This window comes from Trachemys scripta, chromosome 7, assembly GCF_013100865.1.
Source record: "Trachemys scripta elegans isolate TJP31775 chromosome 7, CAS_Tse_1.0, whole genome shotgun sequence".
Lineage (NCBI taxonomy): Eukaryota > Metazoa > Chordata > Testudines > Emydidae > Trachemys > Trachemys scripta.
The window spans coordinates 18,532,476-18,557,184 of record NC_048304.1 but is presented as its reverse complement, the minus strand read 5'-3'; the positions used below and the strand labels follow the sequence as shown (position 1 = coordinate 18,557,184).

Here is a 24,709-nt window from a genome sequence, read left to right as displayed (position 1 = left end):
AATACCCAAGGACAAAATGGGTAGTCTGGGGAGAGACTAGGAGCTCCAGGGGTCCCCTCCACTGGCAGCTTCAAGCTGTGGGAGTCCCCACTGCCTCCCGTGGGGGCCAGGAGCTCCAGGAATCCCCCCTGCCACCACTAGTGGATGGGAGCAGTGGGGATCACCTCTGCCACCCACGCCAGCCGGAAGCAGCGGGTCCCCCCCCATCTCCCGCAGCGGGGATTCCCCCCTGCCCAGGTCCTCCCTGATGCCTGCAGCAGCTGGGAGCAGCAGGGATCCCCCCTGCCGCGGGCAGGGAGCGGCCGTGGTCCCTCTTGATTGCCATGGCGTCCAAAAGCAGCAGGGATTCCCCCTACCCCTTGGTCCCCCCTACTGCCTGTGGGGGCAGGGGGGGGTGCCAACCCGCAATGGCCGGGAGCAGCGGCGGTCCCCTGCCGCCTATGGCAGCCCAGAGTGGCGATGGGGAGCTGTGGGGCTCCCCTGCCGCCTGCGGAGGCAGGGGATCCTGCAGCTCCCAGCTGGCACTGGCTGGAGTCACGGAGGTCTTTGGAAATCACGGATTCCGTGACCTCCATGACTAAATCACAGCCTTAAACATGGACACTTACTTTTTTTTTTAATCACCACTCTTGGCCTACTGATTTCAAAAGGAGTTCTGCCACTGACAGATTATAGTATATATTGCCCCAAATGGTAACACACATGTTCTCCACAAGGCTCTTCAGTAGAAATTCTGAACCAGACAGCCTACTTGCACATCTGCTTCCACTCATCCTATTGCATAGCCTCTACAGTCACCCTATTTCATATATATCATCAAAATTATTTTTAAATAAATCAACTACCATTTAAAAAATAAAATGCAGTAGATGCCTTACGTAGACCAGTAAGCTTTATCCCCATTTATCACCTTCTTGTAGCACAGGATACATTTCTCCATGACTATTTTTAACTTCAATGGGAGTTGAATACGCTTAGCAACATCTAAAAATTAGGCCACTTGTATTTAGCTGCCTCAGTAAGGATTTGGGTGCCTACATTTAGGTACCCAAGTTGGAAAATTGTGGCCCTACCATATGTATCTAAGGTCTAAGAGAAAAGCAATAAAATGTCCCCTCTTACCACATAATTGGAGTCTGGTTTAACTTTACATGTCCACACCCAGCTACTCTGATCCCCTATGGTACCGAGACGCACTCCATCCTTCGTGTAGAGAGAGGCTTGCTTATCTGAGCCTCCCATTAATATATATTCTCCTTTGGAAAAATAGCTAACACAGCAGGGATCAAAATTCAGCACCCTGCCCTTCCCAATCTACAAGACAAAATACAGAGATCAAAGAAAAGGATCATTTCATGTTTTCTGGGTCATGAAAAGTAGTTGGAAACTAGCAAGAGGATCTCCCCAGTGTACAAGGATCCTCAGGTGCCAAAGTTCTATCATACAGGCTCCTATGATACCACCATCCCTTCAGCTAGTGGCAAAGACTTCCCTACACCCAGCAACAGCTGACAGTTGTAATAGCCCTCAGAAGCTACTCTAAGTTGCATCTGAGAACCAGGTTAGCCCAACACAGGTCCACTCAGAATCAGGGTGATTTAAAAAACAGTAATGAGTCTCCCTCTTGTGAACTGTGCCAAGGACTCCACAGCTGCAGCTCAGGATCTGGGCCAGTAAACTGTCACAAACAGGGCCGTCCTTACCCATACAAAAAGTTCCTGGTGCCCTGCGCAGCTGCGTGCTGCTCCAGCCCCTGCTCCGTCTCTTCCCCAGGGCTCCCACCGAGCCCCGCCTCTTCCCGCCCCTGCTCTGCCTCAGTCCCGCCCGAGGACTGCAGCATGAATGAGCCTGCGCTCACCGGCAGCAGGAAGTGCAGACCCAGACCCAGCCACGCCGTCGGTGAGTGGTTCCCCACTGCCCCCCAAGCCAGCCCCACCCCTCACGCTCCCTACCCATGGAGGCCTGGGGACAGCCCCCATGTTCCCTCCCCGCAAAGGCCTGGGGCCCCACACACATACACACACCCCGCGTGGGGGGCTTGCGTAGGGCCCCAGAATAGCTGGGGACAGCCCTGGTCACAAAAGTCTGCAAAACTAGAAGAAGTGACAGGAAGTGTCTCTGTTGGTTGGGAGACACTGGAGCAGAAAAAGAGGATGGCCAAAAGCAGCCAAACAAAAAGCTTTATACAAGACACAATGTATATACAGAATATGGTCAAAAATATTCAGCTACTCCTGAGGGTAAATACAAATGCACTTTCCAAAGCATTAAACTTCAACTTACCTGTTTGCCACTGAGCTGAAAAAAGGAAAGCCTTTGACCCCAGTCTGCTACAGCTAAGATGTCATTGTGTTCATCTCTAACATGTAGAAGAAACAGACAATTAAGACATGTGGTGCACTACAGTGATTTCTGTACAAAACTCATAAAAGCTACAGACAAAAAATAAGTACTATGTCAGACTACATTTAGCAAATAATTATTTTTTTTTTAAAAAGGCACAACAACTGAGAGTAAAGCAAACATATGCATCCGAACTATAATATTAATGAATTTTTGCAGCCAGAGAACAGACAGCTTTAGGGGGGGAGGGCAGGGAAGGGGAGGGTGTAAGGGAGTCCACCATTTCCTCCCCACACATCACTATGCCATGGATTGTTTGCCTCCAAAGACTTAATACATCACTTCGTAACTGCAGTGGAAGTCTATGATCAGCCAAGGCTGATTAGCTAAGAGTCCCTGAACTTAAATATCTGTGGCCATATTCTGATCTCAGCTTCAGGGGTGTAAATCCAAAGTCAATGGGCCTGAGTGGAGATGCACCTGATTTACATAAATATAATCAAGAACAAAATGTTGTCCTTGGAAGCTGGTAGCAAAGCATTCTCTGAGAAGGGCCTCAACTCTGGAATTTGGTAGTGTACTCTAATGCATAGAGCCCTGGACTCAAACTCAGGAAACCTGGGTTCTATTCCCATCTCTGCAGCAGGCCTGCTGGGTGACCTTGGGCAAGTCACTTCTCTATGCCTTAGTTTCCCCATCTGAAAAATGGGGGTGATACTCCTTTGTAAAGTCCTTTGAGATCTACTGATGAACAGTACTATATAAAACAGCTAGGTATTATTATTACTGCTGGTCTGAGAGTCTGTTCACCTTAGGACACCACACAAAGACCATCACTCCTCCTCCCATTCCTTTGCCTGCGGGAGAGCAAAGATGGTATTTAAGATTGATAGGGAGCAGGGATGGGCTGGAAGTAAAAAATTTTATTATGGTTTAAAAAATTGTGGGACTAAATTCACTGCTGGCACAAAAAAAAGGATGCAACTCCATCTAGTCAACAGAAACCCACACACCAGCAATGAATATGGCCCTATGGGTTTTGGGGTTCTTTAGGTTTCGATTATTTGTTTTGGTTTGTTACTTACATACACTATGAGTTTTTATAATCTATAAAATGCGTTCAACGATCTGAGATATTGCTGCACAAGCCTGACACTCGGGGAAAAAAAAAATCAGTCTCATAAAAGCTCCTGCTCAGTATTACTACTGTTGCAATTGGCAGTCTCATCAGCATCTCTGGGCTCGAGAGACTGAGATATCTTCTCATTCCTAGAAGTGTTTCCTTCAGGTAAGGGCTGAAGTTCATTGGTAGAAGACAGAGAGGAGAAATAAATAATTACATATATAAATTGGGACATAAATGTAGATGTCTACGTTGTCTGTAGAACAGTAAATTTTATTCCCTTGAAATTTCACTCACGAGCTGGTGTCCCTAGGGCTCTCCTCTTCCTCATGTTCTTCTTCTTCTGTCTCACTACCCTGACTACTGCACGTGCTGGACTTCAAAACTGGTATTTCCTCTAAATAGTTGTGGACTGACTCCTCCTCTTCCTCACTTGCTCTATGATTCCAGAAATTCTCCCACCTACTGCAATATTAATTGTTCATTCACATTCCCTATAACTACAGTGAAACTATCATTTCAAAATCTATTATTCTAAGATAAACTTCACTGCATAAAAATACACAAATGAAAAACCACACCACCTTTCCTGGCATCCAAGCTGATTTTGCACCCAGTTTTTCCATTTATCAAAAAAGACCATGAAGTACAATTGCTACATATAGCCACTAAAGAGATGCACCCACCATTAGTGTGTTCCAGCATCTGAATTAGTGTGATCAAAACAGTGCAACTCTATAATTAAAAAAACAGACAGCCTAGTAGGAGGCAGCTGATGTCTAGAAAGAGGTGTAGCTTGTCCCAAAGGAATCTCAGTTTATCCCAGATACAAATCTCAGAGAGATGGGGCACTTGATCTTAAAACTCAAGTTGCCAATTATCCATCCCTTAGTCAAAATGCACTCCATTTTGGACTGTATATAGCAGTGAGAAAACCAAAGGTGGAAAGAGAGAAAAATCTGCACCAACGAAGTTTGTGAAAGCCCTCTTGGGTCAGTCACAGAGGGATATAAGCCTCAAGAGATGGGGCAAAACTTTCTTTAAGCCGAAGTAACATATGTGAATTTTGATGTGTCGTTGAGGGACTCCTATAGCAAAGGCAAAGTGAAGGAAGAGTAGGATTGGGAGAAAAAACAGGCCTAATCCTCATCTCATTTACACCAGTCTAAATCCAGAGTAACTCCATTTTCTTCTATGGAGTAATTCCAGATTTTTACAGATGTGAAAAGGTGCTCACCAGTGAAGAGCCTGAGGACTCTGAGGGCTTGTTTACACTACCGGCCGGATCGATGGCCAGCGATCGATCCAGTGGGCATCAATTTATCGTGTCTAGTATAGATGCAATAGATCTACCACTAGTGTCGACTTTGGTACGCCACCTCAACGAGAAGCGCAAGGGGAATCGACGGGAGAGCATCTCCCATTGACACCCTGCGGTAATTAGATCTAAGTACGTCGACTTCAGGTATGTTAATCACGTAGCTGAAGTTGCGTAACTTAGATTGATCCCACCCCATAGTGTAGACCAGCCCTAAGTAAAGTGCAGAAGAAACCCACTTAAGGAAGAAGGATAATGGCCTGGCCATGCTGTGGTGTCAGGAATCAATAAAACAAGGATTATCTATTCAGCACAAAAGGGATGGACGTAAGAGGTTTACCTTGATGGATTCCAGCAAATTGACCATACTGGAGATAAAGAGCTGCCAGGATGTTCTATTTTGACTTTCTCTTCACCATTTTTATTCCTTATGCTGACAATGCCATTGAACATCCCCAAAGCAAGGTATTGGCCATCATTTGTCCAGCTGATAACAAAATGAAAAAGCAGCACGACACAAGGAAACTACTAAAAGTACAGTGTACTGAATCAGCAGATGATAGTTTATAATGTGTCTCTAAGTAAGGAGAAAGAGTACTGGAATTTAGCCATTTACCCTGCAGCAATGTACAGTCACATTCATATTTATAGCAGGAACATGCAACCTAGGGAGAAACTCTTTGTTATACCTAAGTGAAAAATAAGTGCAAGAATAAAGAGAACAAAAAAGATATCACCTGCTAACACATGATGGAAAATCACATCTACATTATTTGTGAAGATTGTGTGTCCACATAACACACTGTATAATCTTCATTCAGAATAGTGATCACATAGAAGAGACAATAGTGATGTTTAGCATACAGAGCACTGGACTGGAACTCAGGAGACCTGTGTTCTACTCCCAGCTCCACTACTGGGCTGCTACATGACCTTAAGCAAGTCACTTCACTGCTCTGTGTCTCAGTTTCCCCATCAGTAAAATTGAAATAATGATACCTCCTTTGTAAAGTACTTTGAGAGCTATTGATGAAAAGCACTACACAAGTGCTAGGTATTATTTTATTATTTCCCCTGACTTTACCAGTTGAGTATATCCTTTTGCCCCCCCGGGATCAAATACATCACTTCCTTAAAACTGTCAATGCTGCTGCCTCTGCATGTAGAACAGTTTACCTGTTTGCCAATTGCCTCCCTTCTACCCTTTCAAATGCTTCCTTAAAAACACATTATCATCAATCCTTCCTATCTCTTTCTCCTCACCTTCCCTTACCTGAACTATAGTGCAGCATTTCTCAAACGGGTCTGTGGACCCTGCTGATCAACTCTTCCCCTTCCCTCCCAACGCCTCCTGCATGCTAAAACTCTGGCAGCGCAGCAGGGCTAAGGCAGCCTCCTTGCCGCTCCCGGAAGCAGCCAGCACATCCCTGCGCCCCCTAGCGGTAGGAGCAGGGAGTCTCCATGTGCTGGCCCTGGCCCAAGCGCCGACTCCACAGCTCCCATTGGTCGGGAACTGTGGCCAATGGGAGCTGCAGGGGCAGAGCCTACAGGCAGGGGCTGCGTGTGGAGACCCTCTGCCCACCCCCGCCTAGGAGCCGCTGCCAGAGGGATGTGCACTTTCGGGAGCCGCCAGAGTTAACCGCCACCCGGCCAGAGCCTGTACACCTCACCCCCTCCTGCACCCCAACCCCCTGCCCAAGCCCAGAACCTGCACCCCGCACCCAAACTCCCTTCAAGAGCCTGCTCCCCCTCTTGCACCCTAACTCCCTGCCCCAGCCGGGTGAAAGTGAGTGAGGGTGGGGAAGAGCAAGCAACGGAGGGAGTGGGGATGGAATGATCAGGGGGCAGGGCCTCGGATAAGGGGCAGGGCCTCAGAGAAGTGGGCCAGGCAAGGGCTGAGCAGGGGGTCCTAGGATCCCCGGAAAATTTTAAATCAAAATGGGGGTCCTCGGGTTGCTAAAGTTTGAGAACTGCAGCTGTAGTGCATGCTCTTGTCTGAGACTGCAAGCTTTTGGAGGAGATTGTATATTTATAAATTTTCATGCTTTACAGTGCTCTATAATATTACTCCTGAGGGAATTATGTGCCAAAAAATTAAAGTCTGTGCCAAAAAAATATAAATTCTGCACACAATATTTTAAAATTCTGCAAAATTTTGTCAATAAATAATTGTGGAAGCCCCAGCATGGAAGTGGGGAGCACAGGCAACTGGCTGCACGGAGGTGGGAGATCACCCTGCCGCACCTCCGACCCCCAGGACACGAACTCGGCGGTGAGGCTACGCCCAACCCTGACACAATCCAAGGGCTGGACGTGCCCAGGAAACACCCCGGGGCCCTGTTCATGCCCATAATCATGGCTTCTGCATACATTTAATTACATATACTTTTCTCTTTATTGTCATATTTTTATTCATAAAGGAAAAAACCCAATCTGAATGACACGTCTAGTCCTTAAAACTTACCTACAGCAGGTGATTTTACTGCTTGATTTATGTTTGGAGACTGACTTCTGCTCAGGAGACCACAAGCCTTAAAAAACAAAAACCGACTAAGTTCTTCTTCATTACAAGCAGCATTTAGATTAGAAAAAAAAAGGTGGTTGATTTTAAAGGGGCCAGGATTTTACTCAGTGTTGGGAAGGGTCAATGTTTTGAATAGGTGCTGTTTATTCATATATGGAAGGAGTGGGGAGTAAATATCTAAATATAAGAACTATAATGAAATATTTCTTAAAGTGGGGCAAAAAAAAAAAACAACAGTACACTTGAAAAACCATATCACCATAAGATAACACACTTTAAGGAGCTGGAGTACATAACCCTTTTCCAACTGAGGGGGCAGTGATTTTAAAAGTAAAATATTAAATTATGCTAAACAAAGTATTTTCTAAATTTTCATCTGTATACTCCATAGTGGAGAAACTGTACCTATACATTACTGGCTTAGTAATGTTTAATTCTCTGATTTTAATAATGTTTACTAGCTCAATGAAAAACATCAGAGGAAGAAGACATACCAAAATCACTGGAGGAGCAGGATGCCAGTTGGTGAGTAACAGGATTGTATGAAACACACTGTATAGAATCATTATGCCTAGAACAAAGTAATCATCACATTTCAAACAAATCTTTTGTTTTAAATGCCACATTTTCTATCTTTTATAACAAGATATCTTAAAGCTAAGCTTAGAGGACAAATATTGCATAAAAACAGATCAAGTTACACTATTTCAAATTAACATGTAATTAAACTAAGTTAAAAATAAACATTTTTAAATTACGTAGTCTCTAAATAGAGGCTTCATCAGATTGCAAGAACTGGCTGCATTGGTATGAGGGCATAGGCGGATATTGGTTTGGGAAGCATTGTGAAAGAAATAAATGTTATTAACCAAACTTTTCCATAATATGTATGTGTGAATCTCTCTCAATAACTTCAACAAGAATCATGCAAACTTATCAAAAAGCAGAATTAGGATTTGAAGATGTAAGATACTAGCAATTACATATCTATATTTCTTAATGACTTGTGGAAGACTGGTATTAATCCAATGAAAAATACCAACAGAATTCCGTATGCACACAAATAAAGCAGGGCAGAAAAAGACGGAACTTTTTGGTGGAGGCAAATACTAGCAACCACCTTTGGATTGGGCTTCAAACTACAACTATTCTAATTTGGCTTATTTTACAAGACCAGGCTCATGTCTTGGACATACAGTACACATAACTCCTGTTGAAACAAAGGCAGAATATAACTCCCAAAACTCTCCTGACACTCCTCTGTTCTTCTTGAACTTCTGCAGCTTCTTAACACAGTGAGAGAGGCTCTCTGGTGCTCCTTCAGCCCTGCAATGTCTTCACAAGAGTAACACCAGTGCTTTATCTAGCCCTCCCACTACCCCCTCATTCTCTTAACTGCTTTCCTAACCCTCTCAAATATCTTTTTATATCTTGACCGCTCTCCTCCATCATTTCTCCTCTCTCTACTAGTTTCTTCTCTGACCTTAGTTCACATTCCTTCAACTCTCCTAGCATCACTCACTTATATTAACAGCAGAAGTCCATAACCAAAGTATATATTTAAAGGAAGCAGTCAAGTGAATGGGTTCACTTACGTGTATTTCAGAATGCCTTCTAACTTTGAAGTCCAAATGATTACACTTTTGTCAGCAGAGCCAGATGCAAAACGCTTGCCTAGGGATTAATAATAATATTTTAAAACAAAACACCCACACATTTAATTATCACATTTACTCCAAAAACACTCATCTTAGCAAAATAGAAAACAGGAAGTACTTTGTAGATGTCTGAGCTCTACAGGATCAAGTAAGTATGGATCCAGTCCTGCTACTGACTCCATATGGTTGCACTTCTGCACCCACACAAAGTACTACTGACTTCAATGGAATGCTATCAGGTAGACCTCTGCTTTCACACAGAGCCCCACTAAAGTTCATGGGATGCATAGGTCTCTATTCGTATCATCAACTGCAGGATTGGGGCCTATGTTTGTAATATCCAGAGAACAGCACTTTCTTCTGCAGCTGATATTTGTAAAGTGCTTTGAGACCTGAGATAAAAGGCAGTGTTTAAATGCAAAGTATTATTATTAAAACTACCTTAACATTCCTAATTTTAAATTTACAACAAGAAAGGGATGAGGCCAATTACCATGCTTTCTACAAACTAACACAAACAAGGAAGCTAAGAAACCCAAAGGTGTCACCTACCATCTTTAGCATAAGCCACACAGTACACTGTGTCCTTGTGCCCTTTCAAGGGCTGAATTAAGGTTCCATCAGATGTATCATACACCTGTATCAATAAAAGGAAAATGTAAAGACCACAATCCTTCAACAAGCTCCACAGGGACTAGAATAATTAGAACTAAACAAGATATGAAGCAAAATAATTGTTTGTATACTTTGCTTATTTGACAATACTTTGTATATTGTCAATGTCCCTATTTCTCATGGATAGTTAGTTAGTTTCCCCTATTTAAGTCCACACAGCAAAAGGAGACAATTAAAAAAAAAAAAAAAGGAAAGGAAAATACAATTATATGACAAAATTTGGCAGGGAGATTTTGAAACAGGTGTAGTACCTGAAACTACTTTTAACTTGTCTTTTAAAAATGACTAGTTTAAATTGATGGCATCCTTTTAAAATACTAGAACATACTTGCTTCTTTCTGTGCATGGAGAAGCAGGCATTACATGTAAGGACAATAGAGGTTACTCAATCATTTTATATGAAAGTCATTCAATTCATATGCTGTTTTCAGACACCCACTTGGCCTGCCTGTTTCAAAAAATCCCACTCCCTCCCTATATCAAAAACTATCACTTGTTCTTTCTACCACATCTTTTTAAACTGAAGAAAAGGTCACATGAAAGAGTCCCCGTTAGGGAGAGTAGTAAGAAATTTTAAAAGACCCCAAAAATATTGCTATAGTTTATATAATGTTCCATAGCTATATTTTGGGGTCTTTTAAAATATATATATTATTATGATTAGATTCAGATGGTATGGTGTGGAGAGGAGTAAACAATCTCCTACCAGCAATCTGTTTCCTGCTGCAATTATCAGCTGAGTTCCATCAGGTTTAAAAGCAAGATCATATATACTGGACAATGAAACAAAAAGGGAAAATTAAGGACAGAACACTAAATATTACAAGAAATACCCAGAAAACATACTTTCTATTTCCAACATTGTTTAAATGCCATAAAAAAAGGAGTCAAGATTTAATTTAATAGAATTTATTACACACCTCAGAACATATCTAACTTTGGGGAAAATTCCAGAAGCCAAATAGCTTTATGATGCTTTCCCCACATGTAATAAGAAGTTCTGCAAACAGACCACCATCCTGCAATTGGCTTTGTCCAGGCACAGAAGTATGCTTACACAGATCCAGCTGCAGGACCAGGTCACTAACCTGCAACTGCATCCTTGTAGACAGATCCTTGTGACCATGCATATGCAGTTGCAAGATCAGGGCCATGGGTGGATGAAAATTTTAAAAAATAGGGAAAATCCTGCATTATTCAACCATTATTATTGACATTACCTATAGTTTATGAGAACCAACTATATACAAGCTACAGTATACATTTTGATGGTTATATGGATAATAAAAACAGATCTTGTTCAATGACATGAAGAAAATCAAAATAGAAAGGTGGCACCATATTTAATCTTGCTGTCACTTGGTGTTGGGAGGGGTAGGGGCTGGAGAGGCAAAATAAATGGTCTGTATTCATTCCTCAGTAAAGTTTTCCTGAGATATACAGTTGGTTTCCAGGAGGACAATCCTACCATAGCACAGTTCAGTAGAACACAATGATACAGAACATTAAAAAGCTGCCAATATACATTAATTAGTATTGGCTGGGAGTGGGAGGGCATTTTCTCCCAAAGCACTTCCTACCACTTGAATATATAACACTGGAGAAATTAACCACTCATTCGTTTAGCTTACCCTCCACAGGGAGGGTAAAGGGTGAAGTCTGGCCAAGCACACCGGAAGTACACCTCTACCCCAATATAACGTGACTCAATAGAACACGAATTCTGATATAACGCGGTAAAGCAGTGCTCCAGGGGGGTGGGGCTGCGCACTCCAGCGGATCAAAGCAAGTTCGATATAACACGGTTTCACCTATAATGCAGTAAGATTTTTTGGCTCCCAAGGACAGCGTTATATCGAGGTAGAGGTGTATTCTTAGAAAAAAAATGTGGAGTGATCTTTAACATGCACAAAGAGCAAAGAGAACCATAGTTTGGAAAATCACCCACAGAGTAAACTACCTGAAATTCAATGTATCTATTTTCCTTAAATGAAGGGCTGAAGTTGCATCTTTCCACCCCTCGGGAACCCCCAACTCAGGATTCTGGGAACTCTGTATATTCCATATTTAATGTTTACTTTATTAAACCATCCCCACTGGACTCATATTTGATGTTTCTCCCATTGACATTAATAACCATGGTTATAAACCACAGGCTGCTGCTCTCCTGACCCCAATAAGAACCCAGGAGACCTTACCGGTTCATACAGATTGTGAGGCTTTAAATTGATAAGAAATTTTCTATTAAATAAAAATGGACTGACAAAGATGCAACATGCCCGATCAGATTATCAGCATGCCCATACTACAGTGACCCTCATCCCAAACCCTCCCCTGGGGCAAATCAAAAGATGGGTCCCTGCCATCCCCCCCTCACATTCCTTACTAGGCCATGAGCTCCCCAAGGCTGGGACCACATCTTTCCATGTGCCCCATAAAGTGCTCAATGTGCTTTGGGATGCTGTGAAAATAGCAACATAAACCATACTCAGCCTCTTACCATTGCTCGGCCTTATCCCTCCAGGTCAGTGCGGCCCTCATCCCTCCCTCTCCTACTAACACTCCCTCCCACCCCGCCTGCCCTACCTCCTCTCCCCAGCACCCCCTCCCTCCTCTCCCCAGCACCCCCTCCCTCACACCTGCCCTGCTCCCTTCCCCAGCACCTCCTCCCTCACCGCCTGCCCTGCCCCCTTCCCCACCACCTTCTTCCTCACGCCTGCCCTGCACCCCCTCCCTCACCGCCTGCCCTGCCCCCTTCCCCACCACCCTCTCCCCCAGCACCTCCTCCCCCACTGCCTGCCCTGCCCCTAACCCCCCCCCCTCACCGCCTGCCCTGTCCCATCTACCCCCCACTACCGCTTCTTCCCCTCACCGCCTGCCCTGCTTTGCCCCGCCCCGCCTGCGTGTGCCCGTGTTCCTGCCTGCCTGCCTCTCTCAGCCCCCTCTCCTGTCTCGCGGCACCGCTAGCGCTGCCCTGACTTTCCCCCTTCCCTGGCTGCAGTTTGTTTATTTACACAAGATTAAAGCGCCCCCAACCGCCCCAGGCAACGCGCATGCGCACTAACCCCAAAGCCCTTTGCTTGGAATCAACCGGTACGACGCGAGGAGGCGGAAAGGGAAAGGATAGAAACTCAAACGTTGAATCAGGATTGCGCATGCGCCATAAACGCGCCCATGGGCACTGCGCTTGCGCAAGGGGGAAAGTACTGCGCAAGCGTGAAGCTCTCGGCGGGACTGTGTTTGGAATACGCATGCGCAAGAGGCGGACTGTTCTGTGTCGGGCTGTTCTTGCGGGAGAACCTCTGCGCGCCCTTGGCGGGATCGTATATTGGCGAGAAGCTCTGTGGGTGTGTGCTAGGTATGCGTAAGCGCATGCGCAGTGCGGGCAGGAATGGCGTACACCCTCACGTGACATGGGAGGCGCTTCAGTATGGCGGCTCCGGAAGTACGGGGGCAAGAAGAGGGCAGGTAAAGTTACTATAGCAACAGGAGGTCAAGAGACCTTTCAGAAGGGCTAGGCCGCGGTCTGTTCCCTCAGAGTGGTCCGCCTCCATAACGTGGGGTCCTGTAGCAGAGTGCGGTGATGCCACAATGTGATGACGTCACATGACAGGGTGCGGTGATGTCACAATGCGTGATGATGTCACGTTCTGATGACGTCACTGGGCATAGTGCGGTATGTGAAACCCAGTTCTGCGTAGGTATGTGGGTCGCTCTGGGCCCTGTTTAGTTCCTTGCCAGCTTGTCTTTTGGGTGCTGGCCACAAAGTCACTACCTAGAGAGCGCCACTTGAGAGCTGGGACTGGAACTGCTCAGCTATGTATCATAAGTTTCAGAGTAACAGCCGTGTTAGTCTGTATCTGCAAAAAGAAGAACAGGAGTACTTGTGGCACCTTAGAGACTAACAAATTTATTAGAGCAGGTTTGGGGTTTGTTACAAGGATAGGTTCCTGGGTTAGTGGTTTTGTTCAGTGATGTGTGGTTGCTGGACTGTCCTCGCTTACAGACAACCCCCCAACCTAAAGCAAATACTCACCAGCAACCACACATCACTGAACAAAACCACTAACCCAGGAACCTATCCTTGTAACAAACCCCGATGCCAACTCTGTCCACATATCTATTCAAGTGACATCATCATAGGACCTAATCACATCAGCCATACCATCAGGGGCTCGTTCACCTGCACATCTACCAATGTGATATATGCCATCATGTGCCAGCAATGCCCCTCTGCCATGTACATTGGCCAAACCGGACAGTCTCTACGCAAAAGAATTAATGGACACAAATCTGACATCAGGAATCAAAATACTCAAAAACCAGTGGGAGAACACTTTAACCTGTCTGGTCATTCAGTGACAGACCTGCGGGTGGCTATATTACAACAGAAAAACTTCAAAAACAGACTCCAAAGAGAGACTGCAGAGCTAGAATTGATATGCAAACTAGACACAATCAACTCCGGTTTGAATAAGGACTGGGAATGGCTGAGCCATTACAAACGTTGACTCTATCTCCCCTTGTAATTACTCTCACACTTCTTATCACACTGTCTGTACTCGGCTAGCTTGATTATCACTTCAAAAGTTTTTTTTCTCTTAATTAATTGGCCTCTCAGAGTTGGTAAGACAACTCCCACCTGTTTATGCTCTCTGTATGTGTGTATATATATCTCCTCATTATATGTTCCATTCTATATGCATCCGAAGAAGTGGGCTGTAGTCCACGAAAGCTTATGCTCTAATAAATTTGTTAGTCTCTAAGGTGCCACAAGTACTCCTGTTCTTCTTTCTATGTATCATACGCTCTGTGGTGCTGCACTCCGGGAGATTCTCATTTAGCTTGAATGGTGGGACCTGGAACAGGAGGATCGGAGTTATATCCCTGCTGCCACTGATGAGCACTGGGCTGGGTTTCAGCTGGCTGAGGGCCCTGGGATAGGATTAGAACAGGTATAAGGTTCTGAGATGTACTGCTGTGGAGTCATTTTCTGATATGTTGCACTGATTTAGCAATCATAACACTTAAGTGGCCCCAGACATATGAACATTAAACTGGCAAGGCGGTACAGTACAGACATCAGCCAGGGCAGTTCAAAACCTGCCAACTGGCAGTGCCAGTAATACGTATGTTACTTATGTGGGCTCTAATTAAGATGACCATTTATGTTTCAAAGAAATAAAGAATATGAAAAATGCACTTGGAAGCTTACTTTTAAAGGCTAACATCCTACTGTGGTTTGTTTATGGCACAAGATTATATACCAGGGATCGGCAACCTTTGGCACTCAGCCTGTCAGGGAAAGCCTCTGACAGGTCAGGACAGTTTGTTATAATAAATAATTAATGGAGATATCCCACCCATCTCGTAGAACTGGAAGGGACCTTGAAAGGTCATCGAGTCCAGCCCCCTGCCTTCACTAGCAGGACCAAGTACTAATTTTGCCCCAGATCCCCAAGTGGCCCCCTCAAGGATTGAACTCACAACCCTGGGTTTAGCAGGCCAATGCTCAAACCACTGAGCTATCCTTCCCCCCTGTGGTGGGAAGTGGCATGGGCCAAGGGATGTGCTGGCCGCCACTTCCAGCAGCCCCCATCGGCCAGGAACAGCGAACTGCGGCCAGTGGGAGCTGCGATTGGCCAAACCTGCGGACGCTCCAGATAAACAAACCATCCCGGCCCACCAGCGGCTTTCCCTGATGGGCCGCGTGCCAAAGGCTGCCAATCCCTGTTATATACAATGCAAAGTCACACATTTGTATTCCAGACTATGATCCTCTGTATGGTTATTGCTGAAATACAAGACAATGCACTCCTCATGTTAACTTGAAGTCCAATATGTAAACATAGTATAGATTGCAAATATTTTTGTTCCACATGGGAGAGAGGCTGATCGTGCTGTTTCCATAGCTCTCCCAGCATCTACTGTCCCAATGAACAAGAGGCAAAGTCTCACACATAACAGTGCACAAATATTTGCAACAAGCCAGCTAATACCTTCATATTTTCAGTTAATTTTTTTCCCCAAAATCTCTGCAGGTCTTGAAATATTGTAGTTAGAAATAGATCTGTCTGGAACTATTCATATCATTTTTTTTATTTTACATTTACTTTCAGTGACAAAAGTGACATGCAAATTGGAAAGAAAACAAAAGAAGAGGGGAAAGAATTAGTGACAGAGACAAGAGAATATTTTGGTCTACAGATTGAAGGTACTGAGACCATAGCAGAAAACACACTCCAGTGCGAAGAAGATGTAGCTGCTGTGTCAGAAGTGGCTTCTAGATGTCTCAAAAACATTCCAGATGGATGGGAGAAGATCACAAAGCAACGACAGTCAGGCAAAACTGCAGGGAAATATGATGTTTATTTCATCAGGTAATATTTGATGCAACTCTTGAAATTAAATCTGTATAGTAAGTAAAAGCAGTGTATGTCACATAGACTTCTTTTACTGGTTGCTTAGTGGAGAGTAAGTATTACAGAGTTTAGGAGTCAAGTGTCCTTGTTCTGTTCCAGTCCTCACACAGATTTAGTCTGGGACTGATCCAAAACCCACTCCACGTCCATAGACTCCTGTTGATTTCAGGAGCCTTTGAATCTGACTTAGGGCAAGTCTTTTAACTTCTTGGTACTTCATACTAATAATATGGAAATCTGTAAATAAAAATATTTACATGGCTCATGAGGGTAGCATGAGGCTGAAAAATACTTTAATATACTTAAATGAAAGTATAATTACTTGCAAATTAGTTCTTTGTATGAACATTTTTGATCAAATATTAATAGAAGGCTTGTCTAAAAGGTATTTATTCAGCCTTTTTTAAAAAAAATATTGAGCTAGATTATTTTTTGGAAAATGCAAGTAACATTTTTGGCTGATTTCCCCCCCCAGAAATGTGAGGTGCAGTTTTGTTTGTTTTGTTTTAAGAGCAAGGAATGAAAACTATAACCACTGATCATTTAACTTTCTTTCATTTCATAGTCCTCAAGGAGCAAAGTTAAGATCCAAACGTGCACTTGGGGCGTATTTTAGTAAAAATGGAGAGACTGTTCTTAAACCAGAAGATTTTGACTTTACTGCTCCTGTTCAGAGCAAAACTCGATCAAGAGCCAAAGGATTCGGTGCAGAAGCTGTGGGACCAAGATTACAGAATAAAGAATGTAACAGTAAAGCACAAGATCTTAGTGTGCAAAGTAGTAAAGAAGAACTTAAAGTTTTGGAGTTGCAGACCAGTAATGAACAGCTAGAAAACATTTCCATCCATCTGCAAGGCAGGGGGGACTTGGTCATTAAAGACATTAAGCCAAAGGACTATTGCAAAAAGGCCAAAGAAAAAGGAGCAGTTGGAAGAAGGGCTCAAATTAAGAAAGCTAGAAAAGGCTCAGAAAAGAGGAATCCAGATCACAGCCAAAATAAAAGGCAGAGAAAAGCATCATGTAATAATCAAGAGGCTGAGGGCAGCCAAATCAAAAAAATCCGGCAAAAGAAAAATGTTTGTGTTTCTGATAGAGGCAGAATAGACAATCAGAAATTAAACCCCACAGATACTGGAAAAGCAAACACACTTTCAGAGGATGAAATAATGACTTCAGGATCACAATCAGAGATGCATCTTGGACCAGTAACTGCTCTCTCAGAAACAGAGTCAAGAACCATGGAACTATTAGGATATGCAGAGAAGAGTTCTGGTGATGCAGCTGCTACGAAATCTGACAAGAACATTGCAGAAAGAGAAGGATCGGGTGTGTTTGCGAAAGAGAAGGATTGGGTGCATTCGGGTAACCAGGATTTCAAACCTGGCACTGAAACAGACATTAGCATTTCACAGCCGTGTGACAAGACAAGCTTTACATCAGTGAAAATTCTGCAAGGTATATACATTTCAGAGCAGAGCACTCTTCTAAAATTCCATCAGGGATACTTCCAAACTAATTACAAAAAAGGAGTGTTTCAGGCCTGCCTACTCCATGACTGGGTATGGTTAGAACAGGGGTCGGCAACCTTTCAGAAGCGATGTGCCGAGTCTTCATTTATTCACTCTAATTTAAGGTTTCGCGTGCCAGTCATACATTTTAAAATTTTTAGAAGGTCTCTTTCTATAAGTCTATAATATATAACTAAACTATTGTTGTATGTAAAGTAAATAAGGTTTTTAAAATATTTAAGAAGCTTCATTTAAAATTAAATTAAAATGCAGAGTCCCCCAGACTGGTGGCCAGGACCCGGGCAGTGTGAGTGCCACTGAAAATCAGCTTGTGTGCCTCCTTCGGCACGCATCCCATAGGTTGCCTACCCCGGGTTAGAACTTTCTAAATCTCCTTGCTTGAAGTCTGTCTAATCTGTTTATCATATTTACATACAGAGCATCAGATATTATAGTAGCTAAGTGCTATGAACCAACCAGTTCAAGCCAAAGAAGTGGATTTATTCACAATTAGAAATCACACCATCACTTTCTCTGATTTAATGTAGCAATGATCACTACTCTCCATATGTCAATTAACTTCTTAAGTTACTGCAAAAGTGGCCAGGTTTTGATTCAAGATATGCAACTAACCTTGTTTAACTTCATTCTGAGGTTAGTATAATAGTTCATTGATTCTGCCCTCAATTATACCTGTGCAGTATCCATTGACTCACTGAGATATGACTACTTTTCTCAAGGGCTTGTCATTGGAAGATTTTTGTTTTTAAACAGATGCTGAAATATTGATAGATATCTGAGTGGAACTAATTCTCATTTACATACAGGTATTTTTTTTTTCTTTTTAGAAGACTATGTCCCAAGAACACAAGTAGAGAGAAGGAAAACCAGTCCATATTTTTCTAGTAAATACAGTAAAGAAGGTATAGTATTCTCTATGGGAAAGAAAGCTGTGTTTTGGGGGGATTGAAAGGCTCAAGAGATTAGTAATGGGGTATGGAGCCTTCCACTTTTATATCAGTAGCTCAAATCCATACCTGATCATTACTAATCTGAGAGGTACCACCACCTGATGGCTGCATTGTGGCCTACGTGAGAGGATTTTTGTTGTCTCACTTTAAAACCTACCAGACAGGTGTCCATATTGCACAGACCACCATCACATTTTGCATTAACTGGCATTCTTGGTGACTATTTCAGCAGAGAAGCTGCAGATTGAATGGGCTCTGAGAATGAGCTACCTTTTTACCCATTAAGGCTGTTATTCTGTATCAGCGGTGAAGCCCACACATCTGCTGCCTGCTCTGTACGTAGTTGATGCAGTGGGAATTTATGGTAGCTGTAAGGCCCCTTCTCTCCAGAGAACAGCCCCAGTTACTGGGAACCTCTACATCCAGATGTCAGGCTAGTTCTGTACTATCTCCAGAGTGACCCTGGGTGCAGGAGGCATTCTGGGGATGGAACGAGGGTGAGGATGGCTTGGGCAGACCTTTTGTCCTGGCAATTCTGCACCCATAGAAATACAGGAGCAAATTAGGGCAGCTCACGGGGCTAGCCTAGCTTGTACCAGGGCCCCACTGGCCCCTGCAGTGTCATAACACGAGTGATAAACTCTCTACCCTCCCTCCATGCGCGAGTGGGAGCCTGGGGGTGAGTCTGCTCCAATGTCTCTTAAAAGACTGGCGGAGGGAGAAATCAATCTTTTACTGCTCAGTAAAGTTTCCCATATTATCTTTGTGTGTGTAGCTCCAAGCCCACCAAGAAGGAAGGCCTTCAGGAAATGGACTCCTCCTCGGTCTCCATTTAATTTGGTCCAAGAAACGCTCTTCCATGATCCGTGGAAGCTCCTCATTGCAACCATATTTCTCAATAAGACCTCAGGTAAATAGATATACGATATGATATGAAGCTTAACCGCTACATACCAGTTTCATGGTCTGTGAATTGCATCGGCTTATGTAAATGCTGAATTTGGATCTGATGTGGCTGTTAGGGATGGTTGTTGTTGAAAGATCAGGGCCTTAGCTACTAAGTTTTTCATTACAATATTGAAAGGATTAAATAAACTAATACTATCTAAGATATATTAGTATAAACAAGTTTAAATAATTTGCATCTTCCTCATCAACAACATTCAGAATGCACACTTCGGATAGTCACACAGGGGAAGTCATTGTACAGCCTTTCTGTTCACAACATATTATCTCTGCCTAGGTAAGATGGCAATACCTGTGCTCTGGGAGTTTCTGGAGAAATATCCTTCCCCTGAGGTAGCAAGAACCGCAGACTGGAAAGAAATGTCAGAGTTACTTAAACCTCTTGGCCTCTATGAACTCAGAGCGAAGACCATTATCAAATTTTCAGGTAGCTTCTTTTGAATGTCTGTAGAACGATCTAAACTGATGTCAGTAAGAAAGTGGCATTATAAACCCCAGCTCTGTGATTTTCCTTCAGTTGTCCAAAGATAGAACAACCTGTGTAATGGAGGAGCAGGCCCTTGGTTTGAGATGACTATCAGAATTAAAAACCTCATTAGTATCAACAAGGTTGATATGTTTTGCAATGAGATACTACAGTATTTTCTGTATTTTAATGTTTAAAATAAAAACATTACTGTGTAGATTTTGCTCTGTAGTCATTTAAACCTGTCTTCCACAGTGAGATTTGCTTAGAAATAATTCCTTTTTCACCTGTTACTAATGTAATATATTTAGTTAAAATTGTAGCATTTAAAAGACTTTAAACTGGGGATTTGGATGTTTTAATGTAAAAATCAGGATTTTTCCAGTTCTGCAGTGAGTACCAATATTTTCTTGAAATATTTTCTCTGGCATGTTTCTCTACATGTTAGTATGGGGTTATATTCTCTAGATGAGTATCTGACCAAGCAATGGAGGTATCCTATTGAGCTGCATGGGATTGGAAAGTATGGCAATGATTCATACAGAATATTCTGTGTCAATGAATGGAAGGAGGTAAGTGATGCTGTCATTCTCTAAGGGCCTGATCCAACGCTCATTGAACACATTGGGTTCCACTGACTTCGTTAGACCTTGGATCAAGCCCTATATAATCATGTGGATTAAAAATAAAATAGAGTAGAAATAATCTGTCACTTTAATTAAGAAGTGTTCATGGACTGTATTGTTTATGGGCCTGATCCTGCAAGTCCATATTGATGTGAATAGCCCAAGAGCTAGTCCTACAATTGTGCCTCAGTGTGCAAGGAGGCACCTAAAGGCTAGCAACAGTTGTCTCAGTTCAGGGCAACTGCACCTGTATTACCCCTCACTGGTCCAGCAAGGGCACCCACTGCTCAGGCTTCCAGCTTCCCAGCCATTGGCTGTCTTGGATGGAAACCTGCGTCTCTCTCTCTTCTGACCAGAGTATTTCCAGGCTGCACAGTTCCCTGCCTTTCGCTGTGTTGTTGCCAGCAGAGGCAGGCTGCCCAAGCACGCCTGTTTGCTTCTTCTTCAGAGACTGATTACAGAGTGTTTGTCAGTAGTTATAAGTTACCACAAAGTTCTATGCAAGCTTATTTTTTTTTCTTAAATTAAAAGTACTATAGAGAAAACATTAAAAACCATACAAGAACTTACATGCATGCTAATAGGCTTACCACAGACCACGCCAACACTAACATGGGCTCTGGCTGGAGTAGACCTTCCAAACCCCATCAAAAGGATTTCTTTTGTGATCAGGTTAGTCACAGCTTCAGCTCAAAGAGCACACGATCATGTAGGGCCTCAGTAGGCCAAGTCCTTCCGCTCCTCTGAGGATTGGGGCCCTTCACGGACTAGAGATCCTGTCCTTTCGCTGAATCAGGAAGAAGGCTGTGAGCCAGTTTATAAACAGGATATTTATCTAGAAACACTTTGTCTGTTTCATCCATGGAAAATCAAATTTGAATTAGTATATGCATACTTCTCCCAGGGGAGTCAGGGCTGGATTTATACCTTACGCACCCCTAGGCACAGCATCTTCAGCGCCCCCTGCCTACAGCTGACGTTTCTGTTACACACAGTTTTAGAGAGGTAAGGCTCCCCTAGAACGTCAGTGCCCCTAGCTACATGCCTACTGTGCCTAACTGGAAATTCGGCCCTGCAAGGGAGTAGCTTCAAAGGGCTGATAATGAAGGAAATACATTAGCATCTTCCTCCTACTAGAGAAGGTCCATACATTTTAATTTTTAATGGACTCCAAAAGGTATTAAGTCTTATTCAATAAAGTTTAGTTTAATTCCATAAGGTTTATCCAGGATATTACAGTTGTCAGTCTGACACAACAATCACCTCCTTTAATTTCCTTTTACGTTTCTTGGATCGGTTGTGAGATTTCTCTTCCCCCATCCTGGTAATGGTAGTGGTCTTTGTGATGTGTCAGGGTACCCCCTATTTTATTTGTCTGCAAGAGCATAGCATCTGCTCTGACTTGCCTCTCCTCCCTCTACTGCAACCCAAAAACCTCACTAGGCTCTTCTCTTGTTTACAGATTGTTGCAAACAGCAGCTGTACTCCACTTAGCAAGGTTATTGTGTGACTTGCCTTCTCAGTTGATGCAAGTGATGTTTCATGCGTGATCAGTATATTCCCGCATTTCAGGAACATGCATGTTTAGGTCTTTTTTTGTATCAGCATGCTGTAATAACCCTAAACTATAAAGTAGGTTCCAAGCTGGGGGTGGAGATATTCCAGGCAGTTATTTCAGTACTGCAAGAGATTTTTTTTATAGAAGACATTTTTATGACAAACATTAGTTCTAACGCCTTCCTTCTCTTTCAGGTACATCCACAAGATCACAAGTTAAATACGTACCAAGCCTGGCTCTGGGAAAACCATGAAAAAATGAGTCTTAATTGAAAAATGCAGATATGTTTTTATATAGCTTCACTTTTTGGTACTTACCACCTTGCTCTTGGCTATAGGTACACATGAAATGGAAACATCCTATATTCTCTTTACACATTTGTAGTTCTGATCATTGAGTGCTTAATTCCAATATTTGATTGTGTTTAACATGTTTTCAAACCCACATAATCATTGTAATTAAAAGCTGATAAACATTGATATTTTAAAATAAATTTTAAATAAGTTATTTTAATAGTTGGCCATTCCTCAGTGCTGCAAAAACTAAAGTGATATCATACTTTCACCTAACTAACACCCTGCTACCTTACCATAGTCATCCAAGTGTTATCAATTATTTCTTTTGCCACTTAAGTATTGCTTCTGACCTTCTATCTAGTGATGGGACGGAAACATCCAACTCCCTTTGTTTGACTACTTGTGAGTAATCAAGTCAAATGATCCCAGAAGAGAAGAGGGCAGGTCCTTAGAACTCAAACTCCCACTGCTAACTTTGCAAGCTAAGGGCCTGATCCTGTAGAAGCTATTAGTTTAGGGTCTAATCCAGAGGTGAGCAAACTTTTTGGCCTGAGGGCCACATCTGGGAATAGAAATTGTATGGTGGGCCATGAATGCACACAAAATTAGGGTTGGGGTGCGGGAGGGGATTAGGGCTCAGGGTGCGGCCAGAATAAGGAGTTCAGAGTGCAGGAGGGGGCTGCGGGCTGGGGAGTACGGTGTGGGAAGGGACGCAGGCTACGGCCGGGGGTGCAGACTCTGGGGTGGGGTTGGGAATGAGGCGTTTGAGGTGCAGGAGGGTGCTCCAGGCTGGGATCGAAGGGGGTTGGGGTGCGGGGAGAGGCTCAGGGGTACAAACTCCAGGCAGCACTTACCCTAAGCGGCTCCCGGAAGCAGCGGCCATGTCCCCACTCCGGCTCCTACGCGGAGCTGTGGCCAGGCGGCTCTGTGCGCTGCCCCATCCGCAGGTGCCACCCCTGCAGCTCCCGGCCAATTGGAGCTGCAGGGGCGGCGCTTGGGGCAGAGGCAACATGCAGAGCGGAGCCCCCTGGCTGCCCCTACACATAGGAGCGGGGCCATGCTGCTGCTTCCAGGAGCAGCGTGGAGCGGCCCCTGACCCTGCTCCCTGGCTGGAGCACCAGAGCAGGGCAAGCACCAGACCCCAATCCCCAGCAGGAGCTCGAGGGCCGGCTTAAAATGGCTGGCGGGCTTGATCTGGCCCGCGGGCCATAGTTTGCCCACCCCTCGTCTAATCCAATGTTCACTGGAGTTTAACACCTGAGCTGCTGTAAAATCCTTGTTTCTCAATTCATATTTGCCATATTTAAAGGAGTCAAACAGGTCCTAAAGATGCATCTATAATTACAAAAGCATGTAAACAACATGTGAAGGTTGGGGCAAGGACCGGGTTGAAGCTCTGCATTTGAATCTAATCCATAATGCCTTCACCCTGTGAAGCACCTAATGAACTATACATACAGTGCAGCTTTAATCTATGCATCTCAAACTGGGTGTGTATTTTCACCCATTTTACAGATGGAAAGAATGAGATGAAGAGAGGTTAATGTTCTGACTTTCAAAGGTGCTGGGCACATGCAGCTCCCACTGACTTCAGTGGGAGTTGAGATGCTCAGCACATCAGAAAATCAAGCCCTTAATGATTTACCCAAGGCCATAGCATGACTCCTTAATGTACAACAGAATGGAATCCTCTTTTTCCTCACTCCTGGTCCCCTGCTTTAACCACCTCTCCAGACTTCCACATCTGTGGCATACTTGGTAATTGTTTTATTGAGTAGTTTTTGCAATATCTGAGTGCTTGTACTTTCATATTACATGAAGGTACAATGTCAAGAAAAGCAGGAATAATATTTAAGTGGGGGATATTTTAAGAAGAATATAATATGAAAAATGTGGGGCTCTTTTAAAGGTTACAACTAACTCTTAACAACAACATAGCAATAAAATATACTTTGCTATTCAAAGGGATTCTGGTGCCCAAATGTTCTGGAGATGGGGACCTTAAAAACCTGACTAACAGAGCCCAGCAATACATACAATAAAATTATAGTAGGTATTTGGTCCATAAAGTTAGCAGATTTAGCATCAGTTGAGAGGCCTCACCCAGGCAATGAATGAATCACCCATTCAGACTTGGTCATTAAATTAACATGTTCTGGAGATTCGTTTTTCCCCTTCGCTAGAAGAATACAGAAGTGAAAACAACTGTTTGCAACGGCAGGGACTGCCCCCTCCTCTTTGGCTGCCATGGGGGC

The 24,709-nt window shown here is 43.6% G+C and overlaps 2 protein-coding genes across 5 annotated transcripts in view; one reads left to right on the top strand and one right to left on the bottom strand.

The window, feature by feature from the left end:
• IFT122 (intraflagellar transport 122) overlaps positions 1-12,215 on the bottom strand; it is a gene marked incomplete in the record, with an annotated part of 54,231 nt that extends 42,016 nt beyond the window's left edge. The window contains 9 exon segments of the mRNA XM_034775403.1: positions 1,123-1,314; positions 2,284-2,359; positions 5,125-5,271; positions 7,249-7,315; positions 7,803-7,879; positions 8,904-8,982; positions 9,519-9,603; positions 10,348-10,414; positions 12,142-12,215. Coding sequence (XP_034631294.1) covers positions 1,123-1,314; positions 2,284-2,359; positions 5,125-5,271; positions 7,249-7,315; positions 7,803-7,879; positions 8,904-8,982; positions 9,519-9,603; positions 10,348-10,414; positions 12,142-12,182 — 831 coding nt within the window.
• Positions 12,216-12,592: 377 nt separating this feature from the next.
• On the top strand, positions 12,593-22,656 carry MBD4 (methyl-CpG binding domain 4, DNA glycosylase). 4 transcript variants are annotated; one of them, XM_034775405.1, is made up of 8 exons: positions 12,593-12,999; positions 15,761-16,021; positions 16,629-17,518; positions 18,420-18,494; positions 19,318-19,452; positions 19,786-19,935; positions 20,443-20,546; positions 22,353-22,656. In XM_034775405.1, exons 1-8 carry the CDS (start codon positions 12,695-12,697, stop codon positions 22,428-22,430), a joined length of 1,998 nt encoding a protein of 665 aa, XP_034631296.1. In that variant the 5' UTR covers positions 12,593-12,694; the 3' UTR covers positions 22,431-22,656. The 4 variants fall into 4 exon arrangements, with proteins under 4 accessions (XP_034631296.1, XP_034631297.1, XP_034631299.1 ...); XM_034775406.1 differs by having other exon boundaries at positions 12,871-13,109; XM_034775408.1 differs by lacking the exon at positions 12,593-12,999 and adding an exon at positions 13,119-13,342.
• The last annotated feature ends 2,053 nt before the right edge of the window (positions 22,657-24,709 follow it).

Excerpts from the sequence above, each read along its gene's own strand:
- MBD4 (XM_034775405.1), top strand. The coding sequence starts at position 12,695 with ATGCGCACTAACCCCAAAGCCCTTTGCTTGGAATCAACCGGTACGACG. Across the intron at positions 16,022-16,628 it reads TATGATGTTTATTTCATCAG|TCCTCAAGGAGCAAAGTTAA; the intron begins GTAATATTTGAT and ends TTCATTTCATAG. Across the intron at positions 18,495-19,317 it reads TAGTAAATACAGTAAAGAAG|CTCCAAGCCCACCAAGAAGG; the intron begins GTATAGTATTCT and ends TTGTGTGTGTAG.